This window comes from Grammomys surdaster, unplaced genomic scaffold (assembly GCF_004785775.1).
Source record: "Grammomys surdaster isolate TR1022 unplaced genomic scaffold, NIH_TR_1.0 203, whole genome shotgun sequence".
Taxonomy (NCBI): domain Eukaryota; kingdom Metazoa; phylum Chordata; class Mammalia; order Rodentia; family Muridae; genus Grammomys; species Grammomys surdaster.
Window position 1 is genome coordinate 1,582,853 of NW_021604648.1, and position 18,680 is coordinate 1,601,532.

General features: G+C 39.9%; 1 protein-coding gene across 1 annotated transcript in view; it reads left to right on the forward strand.

Moving 5' to 3' along the window:
* The window catches only part of Rnf169 (ring finger protein 169), a 60,135-nt gene that overhangs the window by 14,587 nt on the left and 26,868 nt on the right, over positions 1-18,680 (forward strand). Inside the window, exon 2 of the mRNA XM_028770611.1 lies at positions 16,989-17,062. Within this exon, the coding sequence (XP_028626444.1) occupies positions 16,989-17,062 (74 nt within the window). The remainder of the gene's footprint in view (positions 1-16,988; positions 17,063-18,680) is intronic.

Here is an 18,680-nt window from a genome sequence, read left to right on the forward strand (position 1 = left end):
CCCATGTCTGCTCTCTCTCTGTGGAGGCCCATGTCTGCTCTCTCTCTGTGGAGGCCCCATGTCTGCTCTCTCTCTGTCGTTTCTCTTCTCACATCACTTCCTCTTTTCACTACTTATTTCCTCTTTAACCTGCTAATGGTTTGTGACTGTTTCCATTGTTCTCGTTCTCTCTCTCTCTCTCTCTCTCTCTCTCTCTCTCTCTCTCTCCTCCCATGTTAGCACTTTGATCTTCATTTTCTCTGTGAATTTTATTAAGTTGCCTTTCCCCTGCATGTCAGTTATCTAGCGTACCCTAACAGTGGCTTTGTGTTATATTAAAGCAACAATTGAATTTATTGGATATTCTAGTAACTCTCCAGCTCACTGCTCTCTTGCAGTGCACTCAATAAAGGAAGTTTAAAGCATGCTCTTACCTTAATTTGCTATGATGAAACACCATGGCCAAAGCAACTTTGGGAGGTAAAGGTTCGCTTGGATTACACTTTCATATTGTTGTTCATCATCAAAAGAAGTCAGGACAAGAACTCTAAAGGGAAGGAACCTGGAGGCAGGAACTTACACAGACGCCCTGGAGGCGTGTTGCTTACTGACTTGCTCTTTGTGGTTTGCTCAGCTTGCTTTCTTATAGAACATAGGACCACCAGCCCAGGGGTGGCACCACCCACAGTGGGCTGGATTGTCCCCTCCCCGTCGGTCACTAATTAAGAAAAAGCTTTACAACTGGATCTTCTGGAGGCATCTTCTCTATTGAGGTTTCCTCTTTTCAGATGTCTTTAGCTTGTGTCAAGTTGTCATAAACCTAGACAGCATAGCCATCTCTATAGTTTTAATAGCTGGATAATAGTACATTGTCTGGCTATACATAATTAGCCTGACCATTTGCTCAGTTTAGCATCGAGGTTATTTTTGGTTTTTATTTTGTAGTGAGTGAATATCTTCGTTTAACTTTCGTTATACTTCCACCGCCCCCCCTCCCCCGCTGTGTGTGTGTGTGTGTGTGTGTGTGTGTGTGTGAGAGAGAGAGAGAGAGAGAGAGAGAGAGAATTGGATTACAGCATTCTTGAAGAAGTAAGAGGAGAACTTGAGGAGCTGGCTTTTTTCTTCTATCATGTGGTCACTGGAGGGTAAACTCAGGCCATCAGGTTTGATGGCAAGCAAGCATCTTTGCCGAACCATTTTGTGGGCCCTGAAAATAGTTTTACAAAGAAGTGTTTCTGTCCTAGAAAATCTTAGATACATTTGTAGAAATTAAATTATTATACCTGAAGTTACAAGTATCATGTAAGTTCTTAGTATATGCACTGTGAAATTTTAATTTGAGTAATAATTTACCAGGGGATGGTTTAAAAATATAAACTGTGAAATTGAGTATAATGGTAATTAGAGGAATTCAGACTTATCCATTGCTAGGCAGTCTGTATACTTGATTCTAAATTTCACTAGCTTTTAAAAAAACATTTTTAAAAGATTTACTTAATGCATATGAGTGTTTTGCTCACATGTATGTATGTGTGTGTTGTGCATACCTAATGCCTGTAGAGGTCAGAAGAGAGCATCAGATGACCTGGAACTTGAGTTACAGGCAGTGTGAGCTGCCCTGTGAATGCTGGGACTCAATCCCATGTCCTCTGCAAGAGCCACAGTGCTGCCACTGTTCTTCTTAACTTTGTCTCTCTCTTCCCAGGTGAGCACTCTTGGTATTGCCTGCTGTAATTGCTCCTTGTGTGATCGAGCAAGTGAGCAGCTGTGCTAGGTTAACATGTTGACACTTAGCTGTAGTCTACACTCTTAGAAGGAGCTAACCCGAGAATCGTAAATAATTAGCTTATTTATGTTCTTTGTGGTCCTGGGGATTGACCCCACTGCCTCACATGTATTATGTAAATGCTCTAACTCTGCGCTATATCACCCCCAAGAGTAGGGGATCATATTAGTTTGGGTTTAGCACACATTTATGGTTTTCTCTTATTTCTCTTCATGCTGCAGAGAGGTGTACTTAATACTAGATTTTCTCCTTTTTGAGGGCTGGCTATGGTGGCCAGTACCTGTCATCTCAGCACTCAGAGACTGATGCAGGAGGGTCATGTGTCCAGGCTACATGGTGAGATTCCATTTGACAGTTTTCTTTTGAGGTTTGGTGGAGAGGCACATATATACATGGGTAACTTAAGACTGTTGATAGTGACTCCTGTGTCCTGTATATACACTTAATATATGTTTCTAAGAGGTACATACATACATACATACATACATACATGGGTATACATGTATGTACCTTTGTGTGTACCACAGTCTGTATGTAAAATCAGAACTTTTGGGAGTTACTTCTCTTCTTTTGCCATGTAGGTTTCTGGGATTCAATTGATGTTCTCAGGCATGGGTACAAGTGTCTTTACCTGCTGAGCCATCTCAGTGGTGCCATTTTAGTCTCTTTAGAGAGTATTTCCTTTCTGTTTTCTCTCGGGCATACTAGGCTTGCGTGTCCCTGCTTATTCCTCTTTTATTCTTAGGACCTATGTCTCTGTTGTCACAGTCACTCAATAGTCATTGCTCCAATGTCTTCCCTCCCATCCACCCACTCTCAGAGACGTGCCATGTCACTTTGCACCTTAGATGCAGAATTACATGGCTTTGTGTCTAGAGCTAACCCCAGGCTCTAGTCCTGCCTTTTGGCTGCCTCAGCAGCCGTTTCTGCTGTCTCTCCACTCAGCACTGTCCTCTGCTCTGTCCAGCGCATTCTGTGCCCTGCTCTCCTTCACAGTGCGTTCGTGGACTTTACGAGCGGCTTGCTTGGCTTTGCTGGTATATTTTCTTGATCCCTGGCATAACTCAGCCCTTCTAGGGAACCTGGCCTTTTTAATCATGTCAGCCCGTTAGTTGGTCCTTTCTTCTCCCTCAGATTTATTCATATATCTGCATTTGCCATATAATTACTTCATCTCATAATCTGAAAAAAATAGTTGGGTCTAACATGTGCTTTTATCACGAAATCGTGTTTTTCTTACAATGCTTATGAAGTATGTGGATTTTAAATTCTTCTGGGTACAGTGGAACAGATTGTAGCAGACAAAGACTCCTGCTGAGAATAACTAGAAGAGCCTTATTTAAAAAAAATCCACATGAGAGCACTGTAAGGTTGCCAAGGCAGCCAGAACTTCAGACTTGGATTCTTGGTGAGGGGAGGAAGCAGCTAGTAAGAAGCAGAGTCAGATGTGCTCTCCTCGTGGGCCTGAGGAGATAAAAGTGTAGCTCAGGGTGCCAGGCAGCCAGACCTGAGAGGCCAGGGCCCTAGTAAAGAGGAGGAGAGGAGGAGCTGTTCCCCCACCTTGGAGCGTCCCCTGGCTAAAGTGGGTAGGGTAAAAGGTGGGGAGCCTCACAGAAGCCTTTGAGAAACAGGCAGTCTTTTAGCTTTCCTTCAGTGTTGAGGAAGAAAATGTCCAGGAGCTTCTGAGGACAGGCATGGCGAATGCCTGGGTTCCTCATTGGACCCCTGTGGGGTGTGCACAAGGGCAGAGTCAAGTTTACAGTCTGGAAACCGCAGGCAGTTTTGAGTCTGTTCATGTCCTCTTTAGGTTGTGGGGTGATTTACTCTCACTCTGAGTTGGGTTAGGGAACATGGTGAGCCTCAGTAGGGGGATGATGTCGTCAGCACTGCTGCTTTTTTAGGCACAGTGGATGACATCTTACCCAAATCACCAGGCCAATTTGGAAGCTAGGATAAAAACAGACATTATAGGAGTAACTGTTAGAGAAATGGTGTCTCACTTAGATAGTTGTTTGTTTAGTCTTAGTTTGAGGGTCATTCAGATTGCAGTTTTCATTGTTGTGAGAGCTCTGCAGTGAACACTTTTGTACATAGGTCTTTGCACATATAAATATATTTAAGATACAGTATCCTGTGTATGCTACCTTAGTGTCTGTGAGTTATGTGTGCATTAGTGGTTGATTAGAGGGTGTTGCTTTCTTGGTGTCCTCCATCCCCTCTGACTCTTACACTCATCTCTCCTCTTAGGGTTCCCTGAGCCCTGAGGAAGGGATTTGATAGAGACATTCTGTTTAGGACTGAGTACTTCAGGGTCTCTTATTCTGTGCATAATGTCTGGCCATGGTCTTTGTATTTGTTCCCATTTGCTGAAAAGGAGGAAGCCGTTTTGCTGATGGCTGAGCAAGGCAGTAGTGTTTGATTTTACCCTAGGTCCTGGGCTATCTACTATTAGGTTCTTGGTTATCCAAGCAGTGTTGGGTGTGGGCTCCATCTTGTGGAGTGGGCCTTCTGTCATATCAGATATAGGTTGGTTTCTCCCACAAGCTCTGTGCCACCATTGCCCTAGTATATTTTGTAGGGAGGACACCATTGTAGATCAAAAGGTTTGTGTCTGATTTGGAGTTTGTGCTGCTCTTTTGGTAGCATGCAGATTATCTTCCTATAACAAAGATGTTAGAACACGGGGTGAATGTTTTGTGTAGGCATGAGCTCAATTTTTCCATGTTTAATGTTGTGTGGATGTTATTTTTAACATTGGGGCCTTGCTATCAGTTTATGGAGAACAATCTGTAATCGTAGCAGCAGCCTGGGTTGTTTGGGGGTTCATATGGGACCCCTTTGGCCAACAACTCAATTAGATGTAATCCAGTCTGGTATTGGAAGCTTCATTTGCTAACAAGAGATGGCCAGCTAGGTGTCTGTGTCCTCCATTATTTGCAATTTTATTTAGATTACCTTCATATGTGTGTATATTTTAAGAAGTTTCTACTATGTTAGATTTTTATACCACTCCAGGACCTGCTGTACCAGTTGGGGTCTAGAGCCAAAAGGGAAAGTAGACAAGTGCCTCCTTCCATATTCAAGCAATTTCCAGTTGATAACCAGGCAAATGTGAATTTACTTTTCTCAAGGGGAGTCTCACAGGGGAAACAAACTCTTCTTAAAGACTGCACATCCAGCAATCGATCACCACAGAAAGCGAGCCCGGCAATGTCTGAGCAGGATCCTTGTCTTAAATATCTTGTCAGGCATCTTTTTTAGTTTAATTTAATTTTTTGAAAATGTATTTTATTGTTTTTTTTTTGTGCTCCCCCTTCCCCACAGACAGTTTCTCTGTGTAGTCTTAGATATCCTGGAACTTACTCTGTAGACCAGGCTGGTCCCAAACTCAGAGATCTGCCTGTCTCTGCCTTCCCCAAGCGCTGAGATTAAAGACATGTGCCACCACTGCTTGGCTTAATTTTATTATTATTTTTAATTATTTATATATATTTTTTCTTTTTATCCTATAGGTCCTTTGCGTATATATTATGGATTCCAGTTTAGTGTTTTTATGAGATTCCTGACTGTGTAAATGAGTGGGTGTCTGTTTTCTGTGCCTTCTCTTGGGTTTTTCCCCTTCTGTTTGTTTTGTCCAATTCTGGTGTGTCGGTTTTTGTTTTATTGTATTATTATCCTATAGAAGCTTGTTTCTGAGAGACAGAAACAAGGTGGCTCCAGAGGGGAGAGGAAGGAGGGAGGAGCTAAGAGGAGTAGTGGGAGGGAGACTATAATCTCTATATATAATGGAGGGGGAGGATCCATTTTCAAGTAAAAAAAGAGACAGTATCCTTACCAACTCTTGTCTGTACTAGACTCTCTGATATTTGCCAATCTGCTACATTAAAGCATTTTGTTTTTAATGATTTGTATAACCTAGGCTGTACTTTCCTATGTCCTTTATCTGTTGGTGCGTGTGTGTGTGTGTGTGTGTGTGTGTGTGAGAGAGAGAGAGAGAGAGAGAGAGAGAGAGAGAGAGAGAGAGAGAATATGAATCTGATTTCCAGGGCTTCAATCATGGTTTTTATACAATACTGGGTCAATTAGCAAATTAAACTCTCTGTACCTCAGTTTCCTTGTCTGGAAAATGGTGATAAAGAGACATCACAGAGACATTTGGCTCCTATTAAAGGATGGTTAATTTCAACCTGGTACAAGGTAAGAGTAGAAGGGTGAGAGCACTTCAGGAGTAAGCTATGGGCAGAACGTGGTTTAACCAGGAGCCGTAAACTGTGAGGAAGGAATGAGGTGATATAAAACTGCAGAGGTGGCAGAGACTGGGTTTATGACTGACTCTTATACTGTATTGAAATATAAGTGGTGTGGAACCAGCTCTGGTAGTTATAGGCAATTATCCCTTTATGTTTAGAGAGAGTGCAACACTCCCTAGTTAAACATTTTGTGGTAGATATTAATTTAGCTATGCATTTGCATGGTGGTAAATAAGTCACCAAACACTTTTTACAGCTTACAACCTTTTTAATTCATTGTTTTATGTCATGTCTGTAGTTTTAAGATGTGATCGTAATATTATAAAATTACAAATGACAAATTACAAGGACAAATGGCTAGTTGGAATATTCACGTTCTAAGACATAGTAGGTCTTAAGATTCAACAAATCCAGAAATTCTCTTTTATTCTGCTATATTCATAGGAAATTAAACTTTGTGAGTTGGGACACTCTGGCGTGTCCAGGGACTAGAGAACAGTTGACTTTGGCCATTGGGGTTGGTAAGCTAGCATCTTCCAGTATAGTAGAGAAGGGTTCTTTTTTCTAACACTACATTGGAGGACTAGAAAGATGATTCAGTGGTTAAGAGCACTGGTCTCTCTTACAGAGGTTCCAGGTTCAATTCTGAGCACCTACATGGCTGATTGTGTGTGGTTCCCATTCCAGAGCATCCAGTGTCCTCTTCTGGCCTCCACAGGCAGACATATAGTGCACAGATAGGCATGCAGACAAAACACCCATGCACAGTAATTAAGACAAAGTCTACATCGAATGTGGGTGTTTTAGTAGTGACACTGGGCTTGGGGCAAGTAGCAGAATGTCTGTCTGGTAGTTCATTTGTTTTCATTAACAAATCACCAGTCACCCTGCCCCAGAGAATCCATTTTAAGAAGGCCCTTTAAGGATGTTTTTCTGTTCTTAGAATGCACATTAGACTAAAGTCTTGTGCTTCGGTTACTGATCACAGGTGTGTGTCATCCTTAAGACACCTTGTCCCTTGGGAGTTTCTCTTCCTGGTATGTAAGGTTAGAGGGCAGGCATCAGGAAATTCTGTCAGCTCTGGATTCCTTTATGAATGGGGATATCTGTGCTCTCATGCACTCACAGCCACGTCTAGCACTTTCTGTAAGGGAGGTAAGTGTGAGCAGTTCCTGTGCTACTAAAACGTTTGGGAATCATTGAACAGTCGGTAGCTGTTTTCCTAGATAGGCACTTTTAACCAATTAAGCAACAAGGCCCCATGGGATTGGTAGGGTTTTTTTCTTTAAACTAACTGTTCTGAACAAGAAAGGGTTGTGTTGTTTTTCCTGTTGTCCTGGACATTTTGTTCCTCTGTTTATGATAGTGTTGCTGGCATTTCAACCTCAAGTTCCTCTTTAAGGGTAGAGGAAGCTGACATATAATCCTAAGAAGGCTAGGGAAGTGAGGGAAAATTAAGTAAAATCCCACATCAGCAGATAAAATCATCTTACAAATCATGGGAGCAAATGGTTCTACCTACTGATAATGTTAAGTGTCTGCTACATAGTCTCCATTCAGCTGTGAAAGAATGGTTTGAAAGAAGAACTTTTGGGCCAACAAGATGGCTCAGCAGGTAAGATGCATACTGTCAGCCCTGACCACCTGAGTTCAATCCCTGTGGTCCTTGTGGAGGAAAGAGTGCTGACTGCACAGGTTGTTCTTTAACCTCTGATGCACACAGTAGCAAACACCCACCTCCTTTAAGTTAATAAAACAATAAAAAGTTTAAAAGAGGAGCTTTTATTTTCTGGCCTTTGCTTGGTCCCTTTTCTTTATACTCTTCCAGGCAGATTGAAATGCCACACTTCACAGAGTTTCAGAGATGTGGCTTTGATGGCATAAATGCTCTGAGCCAAATAGCATTTTACCTGTAAGATTGAACTGTAGTGGAAATTTACAAACTTCAGAAGAATATTGACTAGCAAATTAGAGTGAACTAAAAGTTGGTCTGAATCAACTGTAGATGTGCTTATTGCTGTCATTTCTCCTATACAAACTGAAACCGGAAGAATTTTTAAAGCTAGGCATTTAGTAGTGCACATTTGTAATACCAGCATTCAGAAGTCTGAGGCAGGAAGATCTTGAGTCAGTTTTCCTGCACTGCACTGTGTGTGTGTCTGTCTGTCCATTGTCTCTGTCGGTCTGTCTGTACAAACACCACCCACACTGACTAGGAACATTTATAAGACTTAGCATATAGTTGAACTCATAGCTGTGATCTAGGGCAGTGAAATAATAATGAGCAAAATAAAAAAATAATACTAAGGAAACATTTCGTGGGACAAAATCTGGAGGAAATTAGATACAGGCTTCCAGAGTCTTCTCTGAGTGGTAGCATGCAAGATATGTATTACTCCCCCAGCAAAGAAAGTAGAGCACTGTGTGCATGTTGTCAACCAGGGAAGCTTGCTGGAGACTTAGTGCCTAGAGTTTTTATAATGAATGGATCACATACACTTTCTTCTGAGCATGTACCAAGATTTCGTACTCATAGTAGGTAAGCAGATATTCCTAGAATGAAGTGCAGTAAATCATTCTTACTGGTAAGTCAGGGAGGGTAGGAACCCTAGTTAAATCCTAGTTGAAGGCATCAGGCAAAGGCTAAGTTGGTAGGCAGTCCTTCATAATGACAGTTAGATCTACCGTATCTCTTTTTGGGAGTGTATGGTTTGTATGTATGTGACATTTAGTATATAGTGTGTGCTCATTAACTGTTATGTTTTTATTGTAAAGATTTTATTTTATATTTTTGAGATAGCATCCTACTGCATAGCCCAGGCTGAGCTTTGGCTGTGTATCTATGGTGGATTGGAATTTACAAAGATCCTTCTCCTTCATTTCCCGAGTACTAGGGTTACAGATATATACCACATTTGAGGCCTATTGTAAGGATTGTTTATTGACTGCTAACAATAATACTACTTATAATTATGGTATGTTTTTTTGTGAGGTAGATTAGTTTTTAAAAAATCATTATACTTTGTGGCGTTTCCCTGTAGGCCTCATAGCTGGCAGGGAAATGATCCAGGTGACAGAAGAATGAAACTGGGTTCAGCCTGACTTAGGTAAATTGTGCTGGGCCAAACTTGGAGAGTCTGACACCACTTGGTTTATTTTAGACATATTTAAGCACAGCATGATTTTGGAAACAGTTTTCTGATAACAACTCAATCCCATGAGTATAACAGAACTTAAGACATGTTTACATTGAAATTCTTTATAAAGAGCATCTGGCGTCTCTCATACAGATGGGTATTGTTGACTCAGGTAGTGCCCAGGATTTAGGGTCTGGGAAGAATGACGGAGTTAAACATAATGCCGGTGGGTGTCAGGATTGGCCTGGCCCTAAGATAACATAGAAGTCACTTAGGCCACTGTAAAGCACAAATGACATCACTCAGATAAGGATGGGTTTTATGTCCTAGAAACAGAAAAGATTTATAGAGAAAGGGTCTATGATAAGTAAAAACAAATTCTGGGAGATGTGGGCAGAGTCTGTCTCAACAGACAGCAAAAGAACACAGATGGTAAACTGCATCCTTTCCCAGCATTCCAGAAAGAGAGGTAAAACCTCTCTTTGAAGAAACAAGTCTGCATGTTAAGCTTTTCCTGGTGTCTGCAGGGCTTACTTGTGTGCACAGGGATCTCTTGACCTTTACAATGCCTTAAAAAATACAGGGATGGTGGTGGTGATGATGATAATAGTTTATTTATGTAAGGTCTTCTTAGGGAGCCCAAGCTAGCCTCAGAGCCAAGTTTCTCCTGTCTCACCTCTTTGAATGTGAAGATTACAGGCCTGGGCAATCATGCTTGGTTTAGCATTTTATATTTTTAAAGCCAAACAACTCATTATTTTAACCCATATTCAGATGATTTATGTCAGTCCTAATGTTAGTGAATATATAATAGCACCCTGCTCTTGTCTTTTGATTTCAAGCAAGGCAGAGGCATAGTAAAATATAGGATAGATTGTAATAATTGTGGTCTAATTGCCTATGAGGTAGGTTGTCCAGTATCTTGATTCATATCTGATAGATGAGGAGACTGGAACAAAGCAAAGCTTTTCCATTTCTAAATAATTTCATTTCATTGGCAGAACAAGTATCTGAACCGATATTATATCTTGTACACATCTGCAGGATTGTGACCCCAGATGCTGAGTTCCTGTTTATCCTTGTATGAATTTCTTTTTTTTTTTTTTTTTTTGGTTTTTCGAGACAGGGTTTCTCTGTATAGCCCTGGCTGTCCTGGAACTCACTCTGTAGACCAGGCTGGCCTCGAACTCAGAAATCCGCCTGCCTCTGCCTCCCAAGTGCTGGGATTAAAGGCGTGCGCCACCACTGCCCGGCCTTGTATGAATTTCTTAATGAATGTTCCAAAGCAAATTTAGCTTTTTGTGCAAATGTACATATAAAAACAGCTAGATCTCTGTTTAATTTGTAAAACAAAACAAATTATTATTTTTTCTTTTTTATTGGATATTTTATTTATTTACATTTCAGATGCCTTTCCCCATTTCCCCTTCTTAGAAATCCCCATCCCATCCCATCCCCCATCCTCCTTTTTGCTTTTATACCATTTTAATTACATGCAAGTATTAAGGTCAGTTCTAGGTGGAGGAACTAGCAATACAATAGATGCAAATAGTCAAGGAACAAGCAAGACAATAAACACAAATAGTCAAAGAACAAGCAAGGCAATAAACAAAATTCTGCGAATAATCCCTTGATCACTGTTTCTAAGGGCTTATCAGGATGACCAAAATAATATTCCCTGTCCTAGCTCACAGTCATTTTCATATCTGAAGCCTACTTCCTTGTTCTAGCCTAAAATTTAGATTCGTGCCTGAAATTATTTCTTTGTTCTAGCCTAATATTTAGATTCCTGTCTGAAATTACTTCTTTGTTCTAGCCTAATATTTAGATTCCTGCCTGAAATTACTTTTTGTTCTAGCCTAATATCAGATTCCTGCCTGAAGCCCACTTCCTTGTCCTTAGCCAATGTCATATTCCTGCAAGGCAGCCCATTTTCTTGTCCTTGGCCCATATCAGATTCTTGCCAAGCAGCCCCAAAGGTTTTTCTGCTGCTCCCTCTTTTTTATTTCATAAACAAGACTGAGCCTGTCTTAGGTCGTTCTGCCAAGAATGCCTTCCTTACCCATCATGGAATATGAATTATCAAAAGCAATTCATTTATGTCTTAGGTTGGTAAGGCTCTGTGTAGAATCTTACCCATCCTTGGCTTGCCAGCCTGTTAATTTAATAACTCTGTCTGGGGGTCCATTTTCAGGTTCAAGCCATGTACTTTGGCTGCCAACATGTTAATGTTGTTAAAGACAAGCTTTAACATAATGGGCAGGAATAAAAGTATTCCCAGAACAAAAAGGGCTAGCATGATCAAGCTATATATGCCAGTCTTGAACCTTGACCAAAATAGAAATACTGATTTTGGGCCATGGGTAATTTTATCAGCAGTATCTGCTGCATCAACGCTAAGCAGAGCAGCATTCTTTAAATTCATAAGCTCACTATGCAAAGTTAAAACATCCAGAGAGGTGAATTATGCCAAATACACTCCAAGTGTCTTTAAACTTTTTCCTAATTATAATAACTACTGCTGTAAATTTTAGAACTAACATGAATCCAATGGTATTTGGCATGACACTCGAGATGGCTCCTTACTCTTAAACTCTGAACCTCCTTCCAGTAATTTGAATAGGATAAAGAGCATCAATCCATTGTTCCAAATGCCTATCTAAGTCCTCCTGTATATTCAACACATTAGTAACATATTTTGCTAAATGATTAACAAAAGTAGCTGTCTTAACTTCTTGTGTCAAAGCAATTGCAGAAGCAGTAGTGCTAGCAATTAATGTAATTAAAGCTGTTATTCCAGCAATAATCAAGCCCACTACCCTCTTGCTTCTGCTTAAAGCCTGACTCACTTCTTCCATTACTTGGAACCTTTTTTTCAATAGACCAAGGTTCTGTGATACTCAGGGCAGTAAAACAAAAGCTGGTTGGTAGACTTCCGTAACTGACATGCCAGATTTCAACACACTAACAACAATTAGAAGATGTACAATCAGTGCAACATACATTAAATACTGTAGAAGAAACAAAAGTAATTTTTAACTTGACAATTAAAAGAGCCTTAACACATGTACTAACACTTGTTTGAAATCCAGATCCTGCCCCAACTTTATCTCTTGCTAACATAACATCATAGAGAACTGCAGCTAACTTCCAAATATGTCACTGAAAATGTCCAGAACTAGACTTCCAAGTGAAGGCTGTTATTTCCAATATTGGATTGATTTCTAGACCAGTACATGATTGAGTCTGAATAACTGGTCACATTTAAGAAAAACACAAGAGTCATAACTTCTCTTTTTGATTCTCTGTTCCACAAGGTCTAAAAACTTGAGGCAAGGCAGCTTGTCCCATCAGGGGTATAGGTAAGCAAAGGTGGCTCAGGAGCATATGTCCAATACAGCTTCCCAGTCACCATTGTCAGGGAACTCAGCAAACCCACAGGTTAGCATCATTCTTTGTCAGAGCATCAGCATGCCTCACCCATCGCTCTGGCGGCCACCATGGTCCTTCAGCATCCTACAGAAAAAAACACAAACATACCCTCTTCCCCATATTAAATACCTATAATCCTGGGCATGTTAGAGCTCCTGGGAGTCCAGTCTCCTCTGGGTTTTAGGGGATTGGATGCAGAGCTGATGCCCTAGGACTGCTCCAGGCACTGGTGCAGACTGGAAGGGTCACAAATTATAATTTAAAGAGCATTGCACTACTAATATAATATAGTCTTGTTTAATAAATTGTGCTATATGCTGCTCTGTTTGAAATTATTTACAAGCTGTTTTCACTCTGCTTATCCTCATTCTTAAACCTATAGTGAATAAGACATTAATGAGAATTATATTTGCTACTATTTTGATTTTATAAAGGAGGGAACCAAACCTTTCTTATCCGAGGCTCTTATGCTTGTCTAGGATCAAGTTTAAAATTTTAGATTATTTACAAGATGAAGACTATACTCTTGAGACTTGAAAATTTTATTCATTTTTGAAATTAGTGTATATATTAGTTATAAAAAATAATAGAACTTATTGTGTACTAAATAACCAGCAAGAACTGTTTTAAACAGAAAATTCCCTAATGGTAAACTAAGTTGCTGTTTCTACCCAGCTATCACTGAAGTATTTTTATTTTCTCGTGTTGGATAGTAGTCTTATTTATAAGCCTGCATAAGATTATGTTCCTTATGTTGCTCCTCAAAATACTTAGAATTTTTGAAAGTGAATCTGAGAAGATTGTCATAGTTTGTACCAGAAGGAACTATGATAGAATTGATTATGTCTTGGTCCCAAGTGCAGAAGCCATAAAAGAACAGTTAGAGCCCAGGTGTGGCAGTGCCTGCCTTTAACCCTAATCCCAACACGTGGAAGGCTGAGGCAGGTGGATCTTGGAGTTCCAGGAAGAGAGCCTGTCTTTAAAAAAATTAATAATCTACTCTAAAAGAATACCCACCATAAGCAGAATCCACAACCATGATAGAAAGGAAAAGTAGTGTCACTTATACAGAGGGCTTTAACAAATCAAGAAGATGGGCTTATGCAATCAATACAGGGACCAGATCTCCTTGAGAGGAGATGTAAGCTACTCTTAGCCATGTGGAAAGTCCTGGAGTTCCTCATGAAATGTCTACAGGAATGTCATTGTTGCCAACACTCTGTGCTGAACAGATGGCAGCTTTGTGCTGGGCTGGTGGGTCCATCATCCAGTGTAGTCTTAGGAAGGTGGGTTTATTATCTGTTAAAAAAACAGGCTCATCTTCAGCTCAGCATTCAGTTGCCAGCAGTTTGGCCTGTGAGTAAACAAGCAGCCGTGCAAAGGAAAAATACATGTAAGTTGTTGTAGTGTTATAACAGTCACTGTAGGCTGAAGCCCAGCGTGGAACCCCATTTGGATTTTTTTTTTTTAAATCTTTCCTCCTTTTTTTTCCTCTTGGTTTTATCAGTTCTTGGTTTACTGTTTATTTCAGAGTACTTTATGAAAAAAATAGAAACAGCTAAAGTAATAAAAAGCAGAAATCTACACTTGTGAATTTAATTAAAGAAGGAATTTAATGAGAAAGAATATTGGGTAAGAGTTGGCAGTTGCATAGCTAGAAAGAACAACTTGGAAATGGTAGCCAGTGTTAAAGAAGACTTTCTAGTATGGATTTTTTGAAATTGTGTGAAATGTCTTTGTAATGTGGTATATTATAAATATTTTGGGTTTTTTGTTTTCTTTAATACACACACTGTTCATTGGGTAGACACATATAAATGTAAATATGATCAAATGTAATATTTTATTGTATTTTCACTAGCTTTTTGGTTTGCTCAATGTGTATTTTTAATTGTGGTATATTAATTTTCTTACCATAATTTTATGTAATTTCTTCCTAAAATTTTGCTCGTTCACTGTATGTAGGTTCATACAGGTTCATGACTGCTATCTTTTTAATAAATATTTTGTGTTTTTAGATAAGTAAGGAAGTATACTAGTTTCCTTTCTGTCCTTGTGATAAAATACTGGCCAAAATCAAGTTAAGGTAGAAAGGAATTATTTGAAAACCTCCAGGTTCTGGGCCATCATTGAGAGAAGTGAAGACAAGCACTCAAGCAGGAACTGAAGCAGAGACTATGGCAAAGTGCTGCCTGCTGGCTCTGGCACAGTCCACACTTAGCTTCTGTACACAGCCTAGGGCCACCTGCAGAAGCTGAATGGTGCTTCCCACAGAGCCCGGCCTCCTGCACCTGTTAACATTCCAGACCATCTCTGGATCAGGTGACTTCTAGACTTTGTCAAGAGGACCCCACTGCAATGCTTTCTGTAGTAGTAGATTGGCCTTAGTTGTGGAAGCACTGTCCTTTTCATCATTGTACAGTTTCCCCTTTATCCCCGTTAAAGTTTTCCTTCTAGCTTTCCTATGCACTCGTGGTCCTGCGTTAAGCAGACCATTTCAATCCATAGCTGCCTACCTCAGTTGTAGAATGGGTATAATGCCTACTGTAATGTTTCTGTGAAAGTTTCTCTGAAAAATATGTGAAGTGTCTTGCCTGTGATAGGTTTTCAGTAGTGCATTTAAAGTACTTAAAAAAAGAGATTTATTTTCTGTGATGTTTGATCTGCAGATATTTATGTACATAACATTCGTGACTGGTGCCTGTGGAGGTCAGAAGACAGGATTGGATCTCTTGGCTGTGAGCCACTGTGTGGGTTCTGGGAATTGAACCCAGGTCCTATGGAAGAGAACCCAGTGCTCCTAACTGCTGAGCCATCTCTAGCCCCTAAAGTACTTTTTAAAAAGGAATTTTCTTTGTTTTTTTCTTCCTCCTTTTCTCTTTAAAAGGATCAGCTTTGAATGTATTTGCTTGTAAGTGGAATGTGCTTTGGGATCTGACAGAGATAGTCCTGGGGCTTGAAGTGGGGGAAGGTGATAGATCGTTTGTCTTCCAAACTGAGGGCGGAGTGTCTTTTTAGTGCATGGGAGAACTTTGAGTCCCTGTTTCTGAATCTGTATCAGGCCCACTGTTCTTAGTTTCTTCTTTATTCTTCAGTATACTTCCTTTTGAAAATATTTGAGACAACTGAAAAAGGACAAAAGGCTTTTGAGGAACTTAGTTTTTATAGAGCCAACACTGGGAGGTTAAACTTCAGAGGTTAAGGTTACCAATAAATTGTAAAATCATTACTATAGTTAGAACACTAAATATCATGAGGATATAAACTATTGTCATATTTACAGGGATAAACTGTGTACCTCTCCACCTTTTTAAAAAATAGGTTCTTACTTTGTAGTCCAGGCTATTAATGAATTTGTGGCAATTCTGCTTTTGGCTCCTGAGTGCAGGGATTACAGGAATGTATCAACATGCTTGGCTTCTTGGTTTTTTATGACTTACCTTTTATTCCTGTTTTAAATTTCTGTTTTAACTACCATTTGCATAACAACCATGTACTTTATGTGCCTTATAGACCTCATTCTTTGATTTACAGATAGAGGATAGGAAGAGAGAAGATAGAATTTTAGATGGGAATCAAATTTTAACGTATATGGTTCCTGTTTTGTGTTAACTAGTCAGGGGTTGAGTAGTGCAGTGATTTTGGAGATGATCAATTAGTGGAGCACCTTGAAGAACGTGTGGGAAGTAGTTACTTTCCCCGTAGGCTCATGAGAAGCACTGAAGGCTTGGAGGGGTAAACAAAGTAGGTTACATACTGAAAAAATATAAAACGTATGCACATATCTGTATGTGTGTGTATTTGTGTGTGTTCACGTGCACATGTGATGTGTGACATAGGGCTTAAACATAATTTTCTTTGTAGTCTTTTGGCATGTTTATCAATGAGCCCCTTTTAGACCACTCTGGATAAAACAGACTTTTTTTTTTCCACCCTGCACTAATTTCCTTCTGATAGCATTTATTCCCACTACTCAGAATATATTCTCACTTGTTTTCTTCTTGTCTGCTCTTCCACACGATTGTAATTCCATGGTACAAGGACTGTATGTGTTCATATTCTGGTGCTTAGTACAGTCCTGATTTATAACCTTTAGTAAGTATTGACTAAATGAATGAGTGAATATTCAAATTAAGGTAACCATAAGCAGGTGTGAAAGCACATGCTTTTAATTCTGGCTCTTGGGAGGCAGGGCCAGGCAGGTCTCTGTGTATTCAAAGCTACCCTAGTTTATAATAGTGAGTTCCAGTACAGCCAGGGCTACATGATGAAACACTGTGTTAGAAAAAAAAAGAAGATAACCATAATTTTTTATGCAATTTGTATCATGGCTGTCAGTGGTTGGATATGGTAAAGAGTCCTTCCTACAAAACTCCATTAAAAAGTATTTTCCCTTTCTTCCAGAGTTTATATTCAGAACACCAATCAAATTAAGCAAGCCCGGAGAACTTGGTGAGGAATATGGATGCCTGAGAAAGGTATGGACATATTAGCATGACATTTACTTTCTTAAAGTTAATTGAAATATTGGCATTAAAGAATGCTTACTTTTAATTTTCTGGGTCTTTAAAAATCTACAACTCACAGCCTGTCTTTCTCCATACTGTTTTATAACAGTCTGGATAGATTTAAAGCTACACTAGAAGTAAATGTAGCTAAGAACCTTTGAGTTGTCTTTTCACAGGTGAAAGTGTAGCTTATAGGGGTTATCACACTATCGAGAAAGCTGTGCTCCACACCCAGCACAGCCCTTGCTAATAATTGCTTGTGTAATTTTTTTCTTCCAAACAGTTACTTGTAGCTGCTGTTATTTTTACGCCTTTTACTTTATTAAGTACTCCAGGAGCATTGTTACAGAGGCCATGGGACTAATTTGAATAATCTCTTACTTATAAAATATTTACTACTGAGAAAGCTTTTAAGTGTGTTATCATAATCTTTTTTTTTTCAACATTGGAGATTGAACCTTGGGCATGGAGGATATACTCTGCCAGTGAGGCCCAGTTCCAGTCCTTAATTGTTACTTTTTTTTTAAATTTCAAACTGATTGTCTGAGACTGGCCTGTAGACGTTTGATGTCAGTCAAGCATCCCTGGTCCCTCTCCTGCACCACCACTGCTCTCTCGGGCATGTAAACGGTCAGGTGGTAATTCTCCATGTGAGCATTTACTTTATAAAGGTAAATGTCTACTTTGTCAGAATCAGGCATTGGTATAGAATAGACGCAAGATGTAGTGATATTTTCTCATGATGAGTGATGAATGCCTGAAAGAAGCAGCTCAGGGAGGAAAGGATTTATTTTGGCTACAGTTCGGAGAGACAGTCACTCCTTGTGGGAAGGGCATGGCTGCAGGTGACCCTGTGGTAACAGGTGCAGACCTATGGTGACAGAAGGGCAGGTGTTTGCTCATTTTTCTGCAAGTGTGACAGGTGGTGAGGCTGGCTAGGTCCACAGCTGCTCCCTTCTTCCATCAGGTGCGTGCACACATAGAGACTCCTCAGTGTAAAAGACATGATATGGTTTTACTATTCAGATGGTTATTGAGCACCTGGTATGAGTCACTGGGGATACTCAAAAGAATTTTAAACTCTGATGTCATAGACCCCTGCTGCTAGAGAGCCTGGCAAATACAGCATTTTAGCTGTATTTAGCCTGCTAAAATGCAGGCGAGCTAACTTCCTGTGTAAAATGGGGACTTCCTTAGTAAGAAGGAGAGCGTGGTTCCTGGCTGGGAGCTCCCAGGATCTGCCTCATAAAACAGAAATAAGACCAATTAGAATACTGTTTGGAGAAAGCAATGTTACGTTAAACCACAGTTAAGCTTTTGCTAAAAGTTTGGTAGAAGGGTATCGTAGATTCAGAGATGTGTCCAAGGAAGTTATTAGAGTTGCATGTTGTTGCTGTTTTGTTTTTGAAATACAAGTCTTATTATATAATTCAGGTTGGTTTTGAACTCAGTCTTACAGCCTCCCAAGAAGGTGAAAGTATAGATATGTGGCACTGTGCCCAACTAGTTGTGGCTTTGAGTCATGGATCTAGGTTTATTTAAGAAGGGTAGAGCTGTCAATTTTGGTGTCAAGAAAGGATTGCAGAAG